General features: G+C 42.8%; 1 protein-coding gene across 2 annotated transcripts in view; it reads left to right on the forward strand.

Moving 5' to 3' along the window:
• Nucleotides 1-436: 436 nt before the first annotated feature.
• LOC135324839 (PI-PLC X domain-containing protein 3) overlaps nucleotides 437-17,344 on the forward strand; it is a 75,525-nt gene continuing 58,617 nt past the window's right edge. For both annotated transcript variants that reach the window (XM_064501823.1, XM_064501821.1), the window contains exon 1: nucleotides 437-543. In XM_064501823.1, the coding sequence (XP_064357893.1) occupies nucleotides 441-543 (103 nt within the window). In that variant the 5' untranslated portion in view covers nucleotides 437-440. The remainder of the gene's footprint in view (nucleotides 544-17,344) is intronic.

Genomic DNA, 17,344 nt, shown 5'->3' on the forward strand with positions numbered 1-17,344 from the left:
CCGCGCTGAGCCCCGGCCCCGGCTCCGCAGGGACCCGCCGCGGCCGAGCCGCAGGTGCCGGGCGGTGCCGACGGCGGCCCCGCCGCACGGCCGGGCCCCCCCGCGCCCCGCGCCGCCTCCTGCGCCGTTTCCCCCGGCCGAGCCCGAGGCGGCGGCAGCCCGCGGACGGCAACTTCCCAAACTCGGGGCAGCGCCTGCCCCGCGGCCGCCAGCGGCAGGACAGCGGCAGCGGCAGGACAGCGGCAGGACAGTGCCGGGCGCGGGCCGAGGCACCGGCACCGGCGGCGCGGGCCGTGCGCGCCCTCCCGCGGGGCGGCGGGGCGGTGCCGGGAGGGCGGCGCCGGGCGGGCGGGGCGGCGCCGGGCCGGGGGGCGGCGGGAGCGAGCGGCGGCGGCGGGAGAGCGGCTGGGCACGGCGGCGGCGGCGGCAGCGGCAGCGGCATGGCTTCGTCGCAAGGGAAGAGCGAGCTGCGGCTCGCCGACTGGATGGCAGCTCTGCCCGACAGCATCCGCCGCGCCCCGCTCACCAACCTGGCCATCCCAGGTGAGGGCAGCGCGGCCGCCCCTTCCCCTCCCCTCCCCTCCCCTTCCCTCCCTTCCCTCCGCGCCGCTCCGCTCCGGGGCGCGGCGGGGAGCGCCCGGTACGGGCCCGGCCCGGCGCGGCCGAGCGCTGCTGGCTGCGCCGGGGCCGTCGCCCGCTCCGCGCCAACAGGTGGGTCGGGCCCCGACGGCCGGGGGTGGGGGGGGGCTCCCGCTCTGCCCCGCGGCGGCGCCCGGCGGCGGCGGTGACGGGCGGCGGGTGCTGCCGCTGCGGGGAGCCCGGGCCCGGCGGGTTCGCGCTGCCGCTCGCCCCTGCGCGACGGGGCGGACCGGGCCGGGCCGGGCCGGGCTGCGCCGCTGCCCCCCCCCCCCCCGCCGCGGTGTCGCATCGTGCTCCCGTGCGCGGCCGAAGCGCGAGCGAGCGCCTGGGATGCCCAGACCCGGGCGGCGGTGCAGCCTGCTCGCGGCTGGGAGCTGCGACCAACTTGGTGGTGGACGAAAAGCGCAGGCTGGTTTTACTTACTGAGGAAAGTAAGGTGTTTATGCGCTGCTTTCCTGGCATGATAATCCATAACCTGGACCAAGTGTAAGAGCAGAACGCCAGCTAGTCTGTATTTCCTTGTAAACTTCTGTCATAAGGTTTGAAAATCTTAGCTCTGCACTCGGGGGGAAATCAGGGGAGGATGCAGGCTTGTCTGCTTTCGCGAGGGTAAACAGGCCGAGAGACCGATACGAGACTTCATGTCTTGTAGCATTTAGAAAACGTACTGTCTCAACATTAACTTAAATAAGCTAAGTGATGACAGTTCACAGTACTCCGACTTAAAATTAGCTGGTTAATTGTTCTCTCCTGGACTTTCCTTTTTCACCAGGGTGTTAACTATAACTGCACTCTTAACATGAGCAACATATGTGTCGAAATCTAAGATGTAATTGGTTTGGCTGGTCCCTGGGTTGAGGAGGTCACCCTGCTTTGCAAGCCCTCTTTTGCAGCTTCCCACTCCCTCTTACGTGTCTGATAGAAGGAGACTTCAGAGATGCTGAAACTGTAACATCTCTTAGGCTCCTTGTGAGAAATGTTCATTTCTTGCAAGTTTTGTATAGCAGCTGTTAGTGTTACAGCAATTATTATAACACTAGTCAAAGGTATTTTTAAGTTAATATAATCACAGCTACTATTTGCTAGCATGTCTTCTATATCTGTTTTGTTTAAACATAGGTGTGTCCTTTTTAATGAACTTACTCATCTCTCTCATAGTCTCTTACTGTCTTCACAATGTGCTATGTCTAATGTTTTCCTTGCTACGCTGTTTTTTGCTATTAATTGAATATATGGTATATAAAATGGTGTTCCTCCAAGGCACAAGAATCCATAAGAGACTGTTACGTCAAACCATGGTTGGAGCTGTAAAAAGCTTTTGATGATAATAACTTTTCCTTAACCCACAAGATGTACAATGCTCTTACAGAATGCTGCCTGGGATGAGAAATGACTCTGTTTGCAATACATTGGGACTTTTACAAGTTAAATTTATTGTTTTAGAGAGGTTTTATTGGTTTTGAGGAGATCATCATCGAACTTGCGTGCATTTGAAAGCCAGTAATTGCCTTTGATATGCATCAGAGTCAGCGGGCTTCTTGACTGCTGTCACCAGCATCTTAAGACTGCATCTATCTCAGCAAATTCTCCCAGTTATTTTTTTCTCATAGCTTTTTCTGTAAGATACAGATATGGCTGCTTTCACGATGGACTTTTGTTCAGAGCTTTCGTACAGCTTAGGCAGTAACAACGTAAGCTTTCACGCTTTGTTAACATGTCTAAACTGTTTTAAGAACTGGCCTACAGTAGACTAACTGCCAGTTAATCCCAGTATGGCATTAAGCACTGGGCCAATTCTGCAGTCTTTAAGGGAAGGAAATGCCTCCTTATGTTATAAGAAGGGTTTTGCTCATATAACAGTGATGCATATGGTCCTGCTTTCTGTGAAATCAGCAGCAAAACTTCTCTCATTCCAGTGGCAGAGGGTAGACCTTTGAAATTTGTCCTTCTGTTGGTATGAATTATCATAAATCCCGTTTATTTGCCTGTCTCACTTTTAAAATGCCAGCTTTGGCAGATAGAGCTTTACTGAGGGGGAATGTATTTTGTATAAAATTTGTATAAATCTGTCCATTGGGAAGCCTGGCACACAGCCTACGCGTAGTTCTTTGTGTGGCGTTTGGTTATCAGTGCAGTTCAAGCAGTGCTATCTTCGGGTAATCGAATTATTGTGATATTCAACATGTAATGTGGAAATACACAGCATTAGTACAAGGGCAAACATTGAACTGATTTTTTTCTTTCAAGAAGAAATAACCTTTCCGACATTTGTAATGTTTCTTTGTAGATTTTTTCCCGTCAGTCCACGTGTGCACATTAATACTGTGTGTGCATAGGAGCTTTTGAGACAAGTCCTGCTGCCCGAGCAGGTAATGTAAGGAATCTGTAGAATCAGAAACCTCTCGTGTCAGATCTCTATAGCTTTAACTTGTGTAGTTTCAACTGGTTTGGAAACTAACGCTTTGGAAACTAACACTGCTAGTATTTAAACAGTACAATTTAGGATAGTGTTCATATTACATTTAATAACATGATTGATCACACATCATGTGGGATTTTTTTTTTTTTTGGTCAGTTGTTAATGTAATGCAGGCACAAATTTATACTCCTCCTCAGCACTTGCATTTCCATGTGCCAGACTTTGTCAGTATCCCAGTGAATTCATTCACTCGTTTCATTCTCAGTAATTCCAGCCAAGTGTTCTTGGTTTCCTAAAATCAGAAATCCAGTATCTGGGGCAGAGATCTCCAGTATAACTTCTCTCAGCTTTGTCAGTGAGAAATTTTCCCATCTAGATTTGTTCCAAATATATGAGAATGATTCCTTATACCACGATGTTTTCTTCTTTCGTGCTGTTTGTATAGCTTTTCCCCTGCATTGCAAATGACAGATTTTCCTCAAGTGGAAAGGAAATTTCCTCAGTGGAAATTCATGTATATACAGTGTTTGGAAAGAAAATAATCTTTTAACTACCAGAAAATGATACCATGCATATTTAATCTTCCACTGCTATGAGGATGAGAACAACAAAAGGATATATTCTTATGTTTTCTGCCCAAGGTGTAAGTCTCCCAGCGTTTGTAAACTGCTTTCTGTGTTAAAAGATCTGCCTGGCTAAAGGCACAACAGTGCCATTAAGAAAAAGGTGGAGGATTGTTTTTTGGGGGGAGAGTTCTTTTGCTTTATGAGAAAGTGTAATTTTGTTGAATGCCTGTGCCTTTTTGGCCAAAATAAAAAATAGTTTTCCATAGCTAATCCAGGTTTGCATAACTGAAATTATGTGTCCCCAAATTGGTGATAGGTGTAATATAGAGTCCATTTATTCTGGTCTGTTAATGACCCCTTCTTATCTGAGTTGAGGATATGAACTACGTGCAGTGCAGTAAAATAAAGTGGATCTCAGTAGACAGCATTTCCTTATGAGTTGACCCATATACTGATCAATTAACTTTATCTTATTGATAATCTGAAAATATATATCTGGTTTTATGAATCTGAGTTTTTATATAAATAATTTATATAAATAATATATATTATATGTATAATATATGTTACCTTTTTCCCTGATGCTGTTTCTAATATTCCAAACCCCTGGGAGGTATTTAAGAATAATTTATGATGGAAGAATAATCTCTTCCTCCCCAAGCAGCTAATCTTTCCACCAGAACTGGTGCACACCATAAGATCTGCCATATGAGCAGTTCTGGTGTGTACTAGGGGCATGTCTGTAGTCCCTGTAGTGTAGATAATATCTTGTGAATGAATTTGAGACCCAAAATATTCTTTGTGCGCGTCATTTTGAGAGCGGAGACTCTTGTGGGTTTTGCTTCATATCAGACTTTTGTTCTTTCTTTGAGTAGATGAAGCCTTTGCCATTGACACATGTGCTCTTATCACCTGAGGTTTCACTGTGAGCAATACAATTCTGAGTGAAAATTATTTTTGTGGTGACACCAGCTTGGCAGCCGTGTTTGCTTAGTGTAGTTCCTAATGAGGAGTGCATTGGATCTGACTAACTTCTTTTGGCTCTCAGATGGGATTTTTTTTTCTATCTTGACCTATAACGTCCTTTGTCCATCTGCCAGAAAGCAATTACTTAGACAAAGCGGAGCTAAAGTTGGCTCATTTTAAATGAGAAGGAGCTGTTGGCAGGTGGAATTTGTTTTATGCTACCCAGATTTAGGAAGAGACTCTGAGACTTGAAATTTCTATTTCCCACTCTCCCACCATCATCATGCTTGGAAAAGAAAATACAAGACCTCATAGAGAATAGGCTTACAAAAAGGGAGGATCAAATGTCAAAGATTTTTAGTAAATGTATTAAGATATGGGAGATGGTACCTGGAGACTGGAGAAAACCATTTATGTTCTTGTAACTGGAATATTTTAGCCGTTCTGTGAATGTCAGCGCTGCTGAAGTAGCGTAACAGATCTGTTTCAAATGATATTTTAAATTCCTGTCTTCTATTGCGGTATCTTGCAGATGTTCAAGTGATTACTTCTTGGGCGGACATTTCTCATTCCCAGCCCCGTGGGAAACTTCTTTCATCTTGAAAATAGCTAAGAATGCTTCCTTGTCAGTTCCCATACACAACGTTTTCACTGTTTAAGAAGCTCTTTAATTTTGAGCTTGAATAGCCAATAAACGTGGATGTACTCAGACTGAAGAGCAGTTGTATGCAGGAAGCACCTGAGTCCTGTTTCATCCGTAACTGTCCACCAGTGGTCAACAGAGAACCTCCACTTTGCTTTCTGGGATCTCCTTCAGTGCAAAATCAGCTCTGTTCAGAGCCATTTGTAATGCAGGTAAACTTATAAATAAGCTTATAATGCAGGTTGCCCACTTAGCTTTTGACCTACACATAAATATTTGAAAGAGCTATTTCTTTTTCCAGTGTACCCTGTGCCTTATTTCAGTGTTTTTCCACCTGAAATAAGTACTTTTTGCCTTGTTTTCAGGTGAAAAAATGAATGAGGGTCTTTAACTGACTCTCAAGACTCTTTTTTTTTTTTTTTTTGGTAACTGTCTTTTTCCGTTGTGATGAGGTTCTCTTCACATCAGCTTTATCCATAAAACAGCCTCCCAGTAGCCCTGCACATGCTGATATGTCATTTCCAACACTCTCAGAAACACTCGTCTGTAATTTATTTTCCTGGGGCATTCACCATTGATTTCTCCTGTCACAGCATGTTTCTAGCATGCGTAGAATGAGCCTGTCTGGTTCCCCGTTCTGCCTTAAAAATCAAACAAATCAGGCCCTTTGGTGAGTTGCCCGTTTCCTACGAGAAATGGTTTGAGGCCGCTTTTGCTTGGTTTCCCAGAGGAGCGACGTGTGTCGTGCACCGGGCCCTGTCCACCCTCTCTCTTCTGGCCCGGCTGCGGGAGAGCGGGCGTCTCCGCTGCCCCTGCCTCGCCTCTCGCTGGGCTGGAGGCAGGTGGAGCAGGGCAAGGGGCTTCGTTGCCATCTGGAGTTACTCCTTTCTCTCCACCTCATTGACTTCCTATTTCACTGAATCTCTTGGTTGAGAAATGAAAACATTTTTGCTGTTCTCTCTGCGTCTCCAGCCTGTCCTTACTTCTGATGCGTTTTAACTCAGCGAGTGTTTTATGTTTGGTAGCTTTCTGCAGTTTTTACAATAGCGCAACTTGTGCTGTGTCTTTTGTACAAAATGATCATTGCTTTGCAGGTGTTCAGGTACACTAAAACTAAATGAGCAAGCAAATAAAAATACGTATACAAAGCAGACAAAGTTATGAAACTACAGCTGTCAGTGTTCACAGAGGGCTTTCTATATTTAAACGAAAAAAGCAATCTTTTCTACTGCTCAGCACAGAGATATTAATTAAAATTTTAGCTACTTAATTAGATATTGATCGCATATATTTAGTAAATACGTTTCAGATTTAGCAGACAGACTCGTGTTTAGCAGTTCTGCTCTTCAAAGAGCAGCCAGGTCAGGGAGAAGAACCTCTAAGCCCATCCTCTCCTTTGCTCTAAGCAGGTACCAATTATAGGGGCTCAATTTGTGAACAGATCTGCTTGTGCAGCACTTAGCATAAAGTGCATGGGGCACTGCAAAGAATATAATTGGAAAAAAGGTGATTCAAAATCTGAAAGTCTGTATTTTAATCTAAACTTTCCCAAGGTTGAATGGTTTTTCATTTGACCTTGGTTTCATCTGATCTTTTTCAATATTTGAATAGCTGTAAATCAATGTAAACAAATGCAATGAAACACTGATTTTCCTTCCTCAAGCAGCCAGTCAGAAATTGGGATCAGTGGTGACTTCCTCTGGGGCATTTCAGTGGTGAACGGTTTGTGTGTGTGTATTTTCAGGTACATGCTGGTGATAGAAACCTGTACTGGTGCTGCATATCTTTCCACAGCAAGACAGCTCAAGGTCATATTTCATATTTTTATAGTAAGGATGCCATTTCCTTTTTGGATATACATAGGTAGCAAAGTTATTACTTTGTGCTGTTAGTTTGTGCTACAAAGTGGCTGGATAATCTGAAGTTTTTTATTTTTCTTCTACTGTTGGCTATACAGAAGAATAGCTAAACAACAGAAATATCTAATTGAAGTTTATAATAGACTTAGTAGTCCCTCCTCAAATGATTGTCATCTGCCTGAAATGCTTGAGGCAAAACTGAGTATGTTTTCCCCCTAATAAAACCATGCCTGATAGATAACAGGAGCCTGAATGGTGAAGGGTAGTGAGTGCTGCCAGCTCCCGTGGATACTTAGGGTGCTCCATATTTCATCAGATCCAAGTCCAAGTATCCGAAAAGAATCTTTATTATATAATGTTCCTACCACAATGTAGCGGAATGTCATAACCACTTAAAGGTGGTTTTTCTCAGTGTGAAATGGAGTCTATTTTATTTTCTTCTTTTAGAAGTACGGATTCTGTCTTTTTCTGTCTAGATTAAAACCGTCTCATGGTTTTCATCATGATCTAATTTAAAACAAATCACTGGGACAGTCTTCAGATTCATTGCCACCCTTTTAAATGTGTCTATTCATATTAAATAATGCTTAATCTTTGCTTCATCTAATCTTTTATCTGTTTAGCTCCCATACCTCATGCTTAAATGCTGCAGCTTGGCATTTGAACTGTGAAATAAAATATTTCCAGCAGTAGTTGGAAGAAGGGAGAAAGGGAGAGAAGAAAAAGCAGGTTTCCTTTGCTGTGGTTGCAGAGTTAGCTCCCCTCTGCGTGTGACACTTAGTAGGATGTTTCAGATGATTGGAGATGTATGGCATGTAGTGCTGCTACAAAGGCAAAAGCCTCTTCAGGAGGTTTATGGGATTATAAATTTTTCTCATAATTTAAAAAAGCCAGGAGAAAGTGCACTGAACTATCCTGACCTTTAAATAAATTCAATAGCACGTTTTCACAAAACAAAGCACAGTGGGGTAAAAAGCATACTTTCTGGTTTACATTGTCCTGTTATCATCTGTGATGTATTAATGTTTTGGTAGAAGACTTTTTAAAATCTTATTAAACATTTGGCATGTGACTTTATTTTGGCAGCCATGCACCTTGGTTTTATAACTACAAATGGTTACTAAACTGGGATTTAAGTGAGAGCAGGAAAAATGTTTAGTTACATGAATTACATGTAGTGCTATGCAATCAAACTGTGCGATTAGTATGTCTTGAAGTGTTTTAACAAAAGGATTTAGCAAAAACAACAAATTAAAAGTTCAGATTCTGCAAAAAAACAAGCTTCAGACTAGTTTGGATGTTTGCACTAAAGCCAAGTGACGTGTTTGTACGTCTTCGGAACTGAAGTATGACTGGAGTTGTCTTCTGATGTTTATTACTCTGGTGCCTGAAATTAAAGGACAGAAAAGAAATGCAGCGTTTTAGTCACTTTTATTTTTTTGTGAAGCTGCTGTGTGATCTTAAAAAAGTTGTTAGCAACCTCTGCCACATTTTCTTCATCTGTGGGCCAGGGTTGCTAATCTCAAGAAGACAACTGATGCTGTGGCTGGCCTTATCTCAGGAGACCTTGGATATGAAGCACACACCATGGGTTGTGGAACCTCTAAAGCATGCAACAGTTCTTTGGGCTAAAGGCTATTATTATTATTATTATTATTATTGACTCAAAGGCCTCTCTTTGAGAGAGAGATTACGCAAGCTTCTGGTGGAGTGCTGCTGTCCAGCAGTGTGAATGCCATTCAGAAATTGTTTTGTTAGTAGAAGGGAATTTGATGGAATAGTTACTGCTTCTAGTTGCTAGCACAGAATTCCAGTGTTTGCTGTTTTAGGGTTCCTTATTTCTTTCTGTTGAAGCTCTTACATTTTTCAAGACTAGTTGTTTCAGTCATGCAGGTCGTGGTCACATATACTGACCATCTCAGAAGCCTTGCAAGCCAAGAGAATGGAGTTCCTTGTATGTCCTATGTACAGATGCCTGTTCCCATCATGTGATCTAAAAAGTGAGCCTTTGCATTGCCTCCTTTAGACCTGAGGTGTCAGCTTTGACTTCTCAGAATTGACTTATCTGTGCACGATACTACATCAGGAAATCACTTTAAATTTAGTGCAGAAGGCAGCTGCCTGTTGCTTTTTCCATGTCTGGAAAGCAATGGAAGACTATGCTGGAGCTCTGTGTTGCACTGCACTTGGAGTGAATCATTAGTCGATGCACTGGGGTGAGCTGGAGCTGGATGAAGCTGGTTTTGAACAGAAATTCTTCTGTCAACCCCAACCACAGAGAGAGGAGAGGGATGTTCAGTGAAAGTTCTCCTGGAGGCAAAGATATAGCTCAGCTGGATTTCAGTTGGAGGATATTAAATGGCAGATGCTGTGGTTTGTCTGTGTTCATCGCTGTATACAGCTGAGCTAAAAAAGTACTTTTGGGGAGTTGCTTGCTAGATCTCCAGAACCTCTTCTCTGCAGGTGCACACTGGAATTCACTGTGCTTACTGCCGGTGTGTGGCTAGCCTCAAAGTACAACCTTGGACTCAGGGTATCTTTTTGGTCAGCCTAAAACTCAGGACTGTTCAGGCCATGTATGTGTGTGAATCCGAAACTGGAATTTTCTGTTTCAGGGAATATTTTTTTATACTTCAGCTTTTCCCCTTATGTGGCATAGTTCTCTCACCATCTCCAAGGTCAAAATGGAGGCTTTTCCAATGGCAATGAGATGCTTGGTTTTGATGAACTTTAATCTAAAAAGCAGTGCTCAGTTGGGGTTCTGGCTTTCTCTACTTACGATGCAAAATTGACAGCCTTTATGCTTTCTAGTGGGAGAAGTTGTTCTCAAATAAGACCTGTTTAGGCTGGGAACAGGGAACACAGGTATTTCGATCTCCTAGTCATGCTTCAAGGCTTATCTAGTTGTGCAGGCTTTTGCTATGAGAGGGAGTTGGACTCATGCCATTAGCGAAGTGTTATTTAGTGCATGTGCCCAGTGAGTGTTTGGAGAAGCATATTTTATAACTCGACAATAAATAAATAGAAATTGAGCCAGCCTCAACAGTTTTTGGATATAGCTGTGATATAGGGGAAAAAAGCCAAGGGACTCTGTAAAGGACACGAACAGTGCCTGTACAAATGAATACTATTGTTTCTAATGAGTAAGAGGCAGGAATCCCTTTAGAAATCACAATTCAGAATATGGAGAAAATTGGGATTTCTACGGTCTGTTTTAATGAGCTGGCTGTTAATGATGTAGCCTCTCTTGACTGGAAACCACGTGAATGTGAACTGATAAAACCAGACGTTAAATTGTTTAAGAACTTGGGATAGTGTTGTAGTGGTACTGGGGAGAAATATTTTGTTTTTGTCCCGGTATGCATCTGGTCCTGTTAAGTCCTTCTACTCTGCAGAGATCAGAGCAAGTCATTGAAAGATTGGCTGATCCATTTTACGATTTCAATTCACAGCTGCTTGGTAGTATACTTGCTACGCTATGAAATTATTACAGTTGCCTTTGAGGCTGCAGCCGGTACAAAATGATGAGGAATCTCTGCTCTTTGAGAGTGACTTTGATTTGTGCAAGCGTGCCCTCTTGGTATGTGGACAACTAACCTTAACAAGGGTAAGAGGAGCCAGTGTTACATGTTGCAGGGAGTAAGGATCGAGAGCCAAGGCCGAGGTAAGAACTGCTATGCCAAATGAGATCGAGCGTGCAGCTAGCTTGGCGCTCTGCCTTTGGCATCTTCTGTGGCCTGTGCCAAGGAAAGAGCTTAAGGACGAGGTGAGAATAAAATGATATTTTCCCCCCTACTCTTCTGGCCTATGCTTATGCATTTTTTTGAGCTGAAAGGTTGTATTCAGATTATTATTTTGTATGATCCTTGATGGACTGTTTTCTTTAATGATTTTCAATGCCCTGTCTGTTAGGCTGTAAATGAGGCTGGGTCAGAGGCTCTCCCCTTGGCTGTTGGAAAGCACAAAGTTTGTAATGCCGTGTGGAGAGAGCGCATGAGGATTCGTGACGCTGAGGGGCAGTGATGGGAAACTGGAGTGGGACAAGGGAGGTTTGAGACAAGTTTGTGTCCTTGCTTCTGGGACTGTTTAGGCATTTGACACTAAATAGGCAACAGAAGCTGTCATGGGAGCAGTAACTGGAGCCTGAACTCCTTCATCGCAGCTGAGCTTGGCTGTGCAACAGCAATATTATTCTTGCTTGTGGTCTCCTGGGACTGTGAATCTTTCGCTCGCTGCTGCTGAGTTGCAGTGGGGAGGCTGGAGGATGTCCTCCTCCTCCTCCCAGCCTTCGTGGCAGCCTTGCTAAACAGTTACTGGCTACTTCCAGTTCATATCAAATACCATTTTTCTGCTTTGGAGTTTGAATATATCTTTCCGAATCTCAGGCATTGTACCAACTACCCTAGAGGAACTAACTTTTGCTGTGGCCTCTTTCCAGTCCAGCCTGCTTCTCCAATAAGTTTGAGGCAACAATAAGCTACCAGGGTCATTTTCAGAACTGTGGATTTTATCCTTTTTTGGGATTTGCTTCCGCAGATGTTCTTAGAACACAGAAAAAAAGAACCCAAATGCAAGCCATTTTACGCAGAGTTTTCCTTCATGTGTCATTTCAACTCTGTTTCAACAGTGTGAGATACTGACCACAAATACTTTGCTAGAGAATATATAAAGAAATATGGAGGAATATGGAGGCATGTTCTTTCAACACACAAATCACATTCAAAAATAAGTGGGGAGGGGCAGTCATGTCTCTCACTCTTAGATAATAAGCCATGAGCCCTCTTAATCTAGGAGGCAAATTAATGCATTTTCAAAACTCCCACTGATACATGAACAAACCAAGAAATGCCGTTTGGAGGGAAGGAAGCAAACACTAATATGCTTGAAATAAGCATTTTGCAGTAGTTCAACCCAGTTCACAGGTAAATATTTTTGGATGTTTTGTTGGATAATACAATTAACCAACCCCCAGGAGCAGTTTCAGCTTTAATGTCTGAGACTGCTGGGTCTAATTTTCCACTACTTTGTACCATGTGTAAGTGCAGATCTGTATGAAGTGTCACTAAATCAGAGCAGTAACACTGTATTTTTACTTTGTGCAGTGTATGTAACTGTGCTGTGTGGAACTGAGTCTATTTTGGTTAGCTCTTGATGAATAAATTGCTCTGAGCAGATGAAGAAAGCAATGCTGATTAGATGATGGACTTAAATATGGCCCTTTAAAATACCAAGTGCAACTTATTTGTCAAAAAGATGAGTACCAGCCGAAGTTGGTTGCTTCCAGTCTTTAACTGAACCTTTATGAAATAGCTGCATGGAAGAAAATTTAATCTGTCTTCAAAGAGCTGGAAAAGAATCAAAAGCTTTGAAATATAGCCTTATGCAAAAATTCCATTGTCTTTGATTGTGACCTATGTATAGATTAAGGAAAAAACTAGATGAGAAAAGCAAGATTCGGGATCTCACCTGCTGCACTTTGTGTAGAGGAAAAGATTATAAAACAGAGAATATGGACTGCCATTGTGTTCTCACTTGTTACATTTTTTTTGTATCAGCCTAGGTACCATCATGTGCTTTTTCTAAAGCATGTTAAAGAAACTGAGTTTCAGAGACTGTTGAGTCCAGATATCTGCTCCTAAACCCAAGTGCCTATCTGCAGATTAGAAGGTGAATGCTAACCAGATTTATCTCCATCATCTTGCAAAGGATTGCTTCAGAAAGCATCTAGAACACATCCCAGGAGTGGTCTGCTGACTGATTTCACTGCTAAGACTTGAGCAAAAGCAAAGGAAAATCTGTGCTCAGAAAGAGCATGCATAGGTGTTACACTGCTGTTAAGAAAAAAAAGTGAAACTTACAGTAACAAAATGACATTTTACTGCTAAATGAAAGAATGTACCCAGACACTTCAGCAGCTGCTGAATTTATATGTGGATTCTGAAAAGAGTTCCTCACTTCTGTAGTAGTTCTTATGTATGTTTTGAAAATGTACATCGTTGTGGTATCACTTTCTATTACATTTTGTCTTTGGGATCTCCATTTGGAAATAACTTTCTGTATAACGTTGCTGCCAAGACCTGTCTTTAAAAAATACGAAAGCAACAAAGTTTATTAGAAAGAAGTTTAAGTAAATTCGATGATAAATCATATAGAAAAAAGGCTTACGTGAACTCCTGGCAGAATGTAGCTGTGCTCTTGTGATCTTGTGGTAAGACCAAATTATTTTGGATTGTTGAAATATTCCATGAATGCCAAGCTAGGATATTTAAAATGAAAACTATTGGTGAAAGCTACTTTTATAGCTACCAAATTTAGATCAGGATATGAAATTGCTGAGGGCATAATACGATGTTTGGCAGTAGGGCTGTGCCTGCTGTTACATACTTCTTGCTTGCTACTCTTGACAGAGAATTCATGTTGACTCACTTGAGAAGTGAGCTTCAAGTACTTTTGGGGAGCTGATGAAAGACTGGCAAAACCTCAGAATATTTTTTTATAATACACAGCAGGACAACAGTAAACAGGTTTTAATCTTGGCAGTAGTGTCTACATCCAGTCAGTTTGAAAGTATTTTTGATGAAAACAGCACTGAATTGATAAAACTGAGTCCTCATTGAAATATGGAAGTAATAAAAATGGAAAGAAACACATGAGTAAAATAGTAGCGCTTATTGGACCACAGTGGAACAAACATTTGGGTAAAAAAGCAAACTAATAAACTGGGGCTGAACCATAGAATTGTTTGAAAGCCGCCTATTTGGCAGAGAAGAATTTTAGGGCTGGTTGTTCAGGAAGAGATCTAGGGGGGAACGATGGCTGTGACTTTCATGTGTGAGGCCTCAGGGCAGAAATGGCCATCGCAGTTTTCAGCTGCGTGTTCAGAAGCACTGTGGTCTAAATTGTGGCTGCAGTAGTCTGATGTGGCCGCAAACAGTGTATTGTATTCACCGCTGCTAGAAAGACAGACAGAAACGGAAGCTGGAAGAAAAGTGACAAACCCCATTATGATATTGAACTGTGGGGAGAGGAAATGAAGTGGTAAAAATGCTAGAACAGCATCTGGGAGTCACTGGAAATGGGGGGGAATCAACAAGAGGTGATTTTACAGTTATTACGAGGAAAAAATACTGATGATGTGTTAACACACTACTCAGTTCAAAGAGAAGAAATGAGACATGATTCCCGTGAGTGCCTGTAAACTTGGGCTGGAAAGACTGGCTTGTTGTAAAACAGGAAGCCATCATGTTAACAAGTGAGGGCTCTGACTGACCTCAAACCCTTCCTCCTCCTCTCCCCTCCGTACTCATCGTCAGGAAACCTAAGCTAAGGTAGTAATTCTTCAACCAGCCACAGTTACAGTAATGGACTATACATCATGATAGCCCATGTGTGAGTGCTCCCCAAGAGCTTGAGTGCTCCTGGGGAACCAAACATAGGTAGTCCTTTTGAAGCTTCAGCCTGGCACAGCTTCACCACCACCCACCGCTGACTTTGCATCCCAGCCCTCTTTGCCAGCCTCAGCCGTCCGTCCTCCTAGGAACGACACTGCCCATGGACAGCATCAGAGCGATGCCAGCGAGCATCGGTCAGCAGCCATGCGGGGAGCCCTCTGCAGCTGGTTGGCAGCACGTTAGTGATGGTTTACTTGTGAGAGAACCTTTTATGGAGAGCTTTTAGAAAACGATTAAGGGCTGCGAAGTGTTGATCCATGTCTCATTGATTTCTGTCAAATTGCTGTCACCGTCTGGCAAAAAATATTTAGGAGGACTAATTTAGGGGATAGCAATTAAGATTGTCTATAATTCTTCTTTAAGGACAAGATTGGAGTAAGTACTCTAAATTCAGAGAGCTGCTAGTGCAAACTGTGGGTGAATTACTGTAACTTGCCTTGTAAAAATTCATACTACTAGGACCTTGGGAAGGTTGTTTTTGCCATGCTGTATAAAAGGTGTGGGTGAGTACTGGATGATTGAATTCCCTTGCATGGCTTGGCCTGCTCTGAGCTTTTCTCTGCAGGTGGCATCTTAAACTCTGTGAAGAAGCAATGCTCCTCTTCAGTGAAGTTTTGTGTTGAGTAGCACAGTCTGGTAAAGAGCCAAGATCTGTGACCTTGGAGCTTCTCTATAGACAGTTTGGTGTATAGCAGAGCCTAGACCATTGAACTGGAGCCTAAGAACTATGCAGCAATCAGTCGTCATCAAGAACCAAATTTTGAACTCTGTCCTCTCACCAGTGAGTTTTTTGGATCAGTAGGCCTACTGATAGGACTACTTGCACCTTAAGAAACAATTCTCAGAAAATGGAGGATGAGGACCACAGTTTAGCCTTAACTTGTCATTGCTGTAATTCAGCTGAGATTTAAATTCATGCCTGAATGCTCTGCTGGAATTAAACCATGTTCTGTCTTGGAAGAAAAACTAAAGGAGATGTGAGAAATATATTAACACTTAAATATGTTACTCTGCCAGGTATGGTAATACTTGCAGGTTAGCTGTCCTTGAGCTATGGGGAACACCTGACCAAATACTGTAACAGGACAGTTTCCTGACAGCCAGGCTGCATATAGCTTGCTTCCCATCATTCTTGAGCGAGGCAGGCTCAATCATTATTTTTGGCTCCTGCCTACACTGTCCTTGCTGCGCTGCCAGCACCTCAGCCTTAATCACATGGAAAAACCTGTGCAAGGTCCAGGCAGTGAGAAAACTTGTCAAAGACCTCTCCATGTGTGTCCTGGGTTACAGAAGACGAAGGCCAAACTAGAGGTTCAGTGACGTGGGGAAAAATGGACTAATGTCTTCCTTTCTGAAGCTTATCTTGCAAAAATATATACCTAAAAACAACTCCTCTTAGTTCTAATTTACACAATTCCTGAATGCATGTATTAAAATACTGTGATGCCTAGCAGGGAGCCCATATGATATTAAATTACTCTCTTCTCTTAGAGAGTAATGGTAATTTCCTGAGCTCTTCTTGAATCTGCAAAGGAAAGAAGAAACAAAACAAAACAAAACCCAAGCAATGAGCACAGTATTTGTTATTCTGTTTGTACTACCTAAACAGCCCTTCCATCCCTAATACAATCCACATTTTACCCTTGTAAAGACATTATACCTTTCAAAGGATATTTGACTTAACTATGTGGCAGTGTCATTCTGTTTCTTACTGTGCTGTACTCCGTAATCATGATAGTCCAACTGCCTAAGACGACTGTATTACTGTATAATATGTCAGAGTAGAATTCTAAAGCATCAGGAAGATTAACTGGTGAGGAATTGCTTACCCCAGCCAAAGGGAGGAGGAGGAGGCAGATGGCAGTTTGAGGAGAAGAGGTTGAATTCTTTGCTGCTCCTGGGTATGTGCTGTGCCCTGGTATACTCGGATTCGGGGTTCGGTTGAAGATGATGTCCCCTAAGTTATTCCTTGAGAATGAGCTGCCCATTTAAAACTTTTAATAACACATTTTGTGTTGATGTTAGAAATAATGAAATCCTGAGGAAGCCATTTGCTGTATCAAGACTGTAAAGAAGTTTGGTGTTAAAGAGACCCTATGAGATTCATATTTCTGGTGGAACTGCCTCTTCCGACAGAGTATGAAAATGTTTCTGAGTGTTATGAGTAATGTTTTCTCAGGATGGCTCACCAGTAGGAACATAACTATTGCAGCACGCTCTGGGGGTAGTCAGGAAATGAAATATAAATGCCATTTTTACTCCATATATATTCAGCCTGGAATTAAACGGTACATTTTTGCCAATGAGGCTGCTAGCACAACTGATGCATGGAGAAGTGAAATCTGTTAAAGCAAGATTAGAGTTCTTTCCAGAAAAAATGCCCCACTTCAACACGAAGTTGCAGGGTTGCTGCAGAATCCATCACGTGGGATTCTTCTGTGGCCTGAACAGGAGCCTCTGCTGTGGTGTGCGGCGGTCCAGCTTAAACAGTCACTCTGTTGCGGCTTTAGACATCAATGAACCTAATCCAAAATCCTATAAGACTGTTGTTCCCTATATCACAGAAAATTCCATATTGTCAGGGAAAGAACTTGTAAAATAACTTTTTTGTTGTTGTTGTTCATTAGCAATTGTCAAAAGCCAAGAAAAAAGGAATACCTAATTTGGGATGGAAAAATATAGATTTTCTGACTTGAAATACAAAGTTTCACTTTGGTGTTGAGCCAGTTTAAATGTATTAACTCAATAATGACGCGATATATAAAACCCAAAGAAGTTATTTCAAACCAAGGCATTGCTTA

This window comes from Dromaius novaehollandiae, chromosome Z (assembly GCF_036370855.1).
Source record: "Dromaius novaehollandiae isolate bDroNov1 chromosome Z, bDroNov1.hap1, whole genome shotgun sequence".
Taxonomy (NCBI): Eukaryota; Metazoa; Chordata; class Aves; order Casuariiformes; family Dromaiidae; genus Dromaius; species Dromaius novaehollandiae.